The sequence below is a fragment of the Myotis davidii genome, unplaced genomic scaffold (assembly GCF_000327345.1).
Source record: "Myotis davidii unplaced genomic scaffold, ASM32734v1 scaffold1006, whole genome shotgun sequence".
Classification (NCBI taxonomy): Eukaryota; Metazoa; Chordata; class Mammalia; order Chiroptera; family Vespertilionidae; genus Myotis; species Myotis davidii.
In genome coordinates this window covers 495,081-496,192 of record NW_006297143.1, presented here as the reverse complement: position 1 = coordinate 496,192, position 1,112 = coordinate 495,081, and the positions used below count along the sequence as shown (strand labels likewise).

At 64.2% G+C, this 1,112-nt stretch overlaps 1 protein-coding gene across 1 annotated transcript in view; it reads right to left on the bottom strand.

Moving 5' to 3' along the window:
• Positions 1 to 431: 431 nt before the first annotated feature.
• The window catches only part of C2 (complement component 2), an 11,059-nt gene continuing 10,378 nt past the window's right edge, over positions 432 to 1,112 (bottom strand). Inside the window, exons 17-18 of the mRNA XM_006772839.2 lie at positions 921 to 970; positions 432 to 781 (exon numbers count right to left, since the gene is read on the bottom strand). Of these exons, the coding sequence (XP_006772902.1) occupies positions 623 to 781; positions 921 to 970 (209 nt within the window). The 3' untranslated portion in view covers positions 432 to 622. The remainder of the gene's footprint in view (positions 782 to 920; positions 971 to 1,112) is intronic.

The window sequence follows — 1,112 nt, the reverse complement described above, 5'->3', positions numbered from 1 at the left end:
CGCGGCCTTCCCTGGCTGGTGCTGCATGGCCATTTGGCTCAGCGTCCAGGCTGCGACTGCAGACCTGGGCCAGGGCGCACTCCCGTCCCCTGCCCCCCACACCTCCAGCCTTTTATGCAATCAGAGTGCTGGCACCTGCCGCTCGCCCTGCCCGCCCTTCCCACATCACTTTCCGGAATGTCCAAGAGGGAGAGCCCCACTGAGCTGCCAGTCAAGGAAATAGAAACTGCAAGCCCCACCCTCTGCTGCCCAGGATCCAGGCCTCTCCCTTCAGCAGCTCCCCTCGCCACAGTTCCTCCCCAGAGAGCCCAGACCGCCCCCCTGTTGACCGTGCGGAGCAGAGTCCCTGTTTGTCCAGCGAGGTCTCTGACCTGCTTCTGCGGTTCCTGGAATCGCTCCTGCCTTCCCCGCCCCCAGGCAGAGGCACAGGCTATGTGAAAATCAGATTTTTATTAATGTCCAAAACTGGGAAATTCCACGTGAAAGCGAAAGGAGAGTGAGTCGGTACAGCCGAGGGTGGGTGGCGTTGCCCGGGTGAGGCGTGAGGAGGGTCACGGGGTCTGAAGGCAGAAACGCAGAGGAAGGACGGGGGAGAGGACAGCGAAGGGGGCCGTGGGCGTGACTAGAGGGGCAGGAAGTTGAGGACGCCCTCCAGGTGCTGCCTCAGCCAGGGCTGCAGGCGGAAGAGGCTGATGTGAAAGTCGCGGAGCGGGAGGGCCTTGCCTCTAGGGAGTTTGTTGCAACGGAGGGGGTTGTTGAGACCCCAGCTCACGAGGCCCACCTGGAAGAGAGAGCATGGACGGAGGCGGCCCCGGCCCCAGCTCCCAGCCCACCCTCCTGGCTCCTGCAAAGGCCTCCCTTGTCCCCCCGCGAGGCCCAGATCCTGTAGCCCAGTCCCCACCAGCTTCCCCTTCTCTCACCTGAAAAAACCTGAATCTCCGCTCGAGGAAAACCGCTCCTCCAGATTCTCCTGCAGAAAGAAGGGGCAGGCGATGCGCTGACTCGCTGCTCTGCTCGCATCAGCAGGGCAGTGCGCCGTCCTGGCCGCGTGCTGGCCACGGGCCCTGGGGCCTGCCTGCAAGAATGCGGGGGTGGGGGGGGCTCACGCTGGC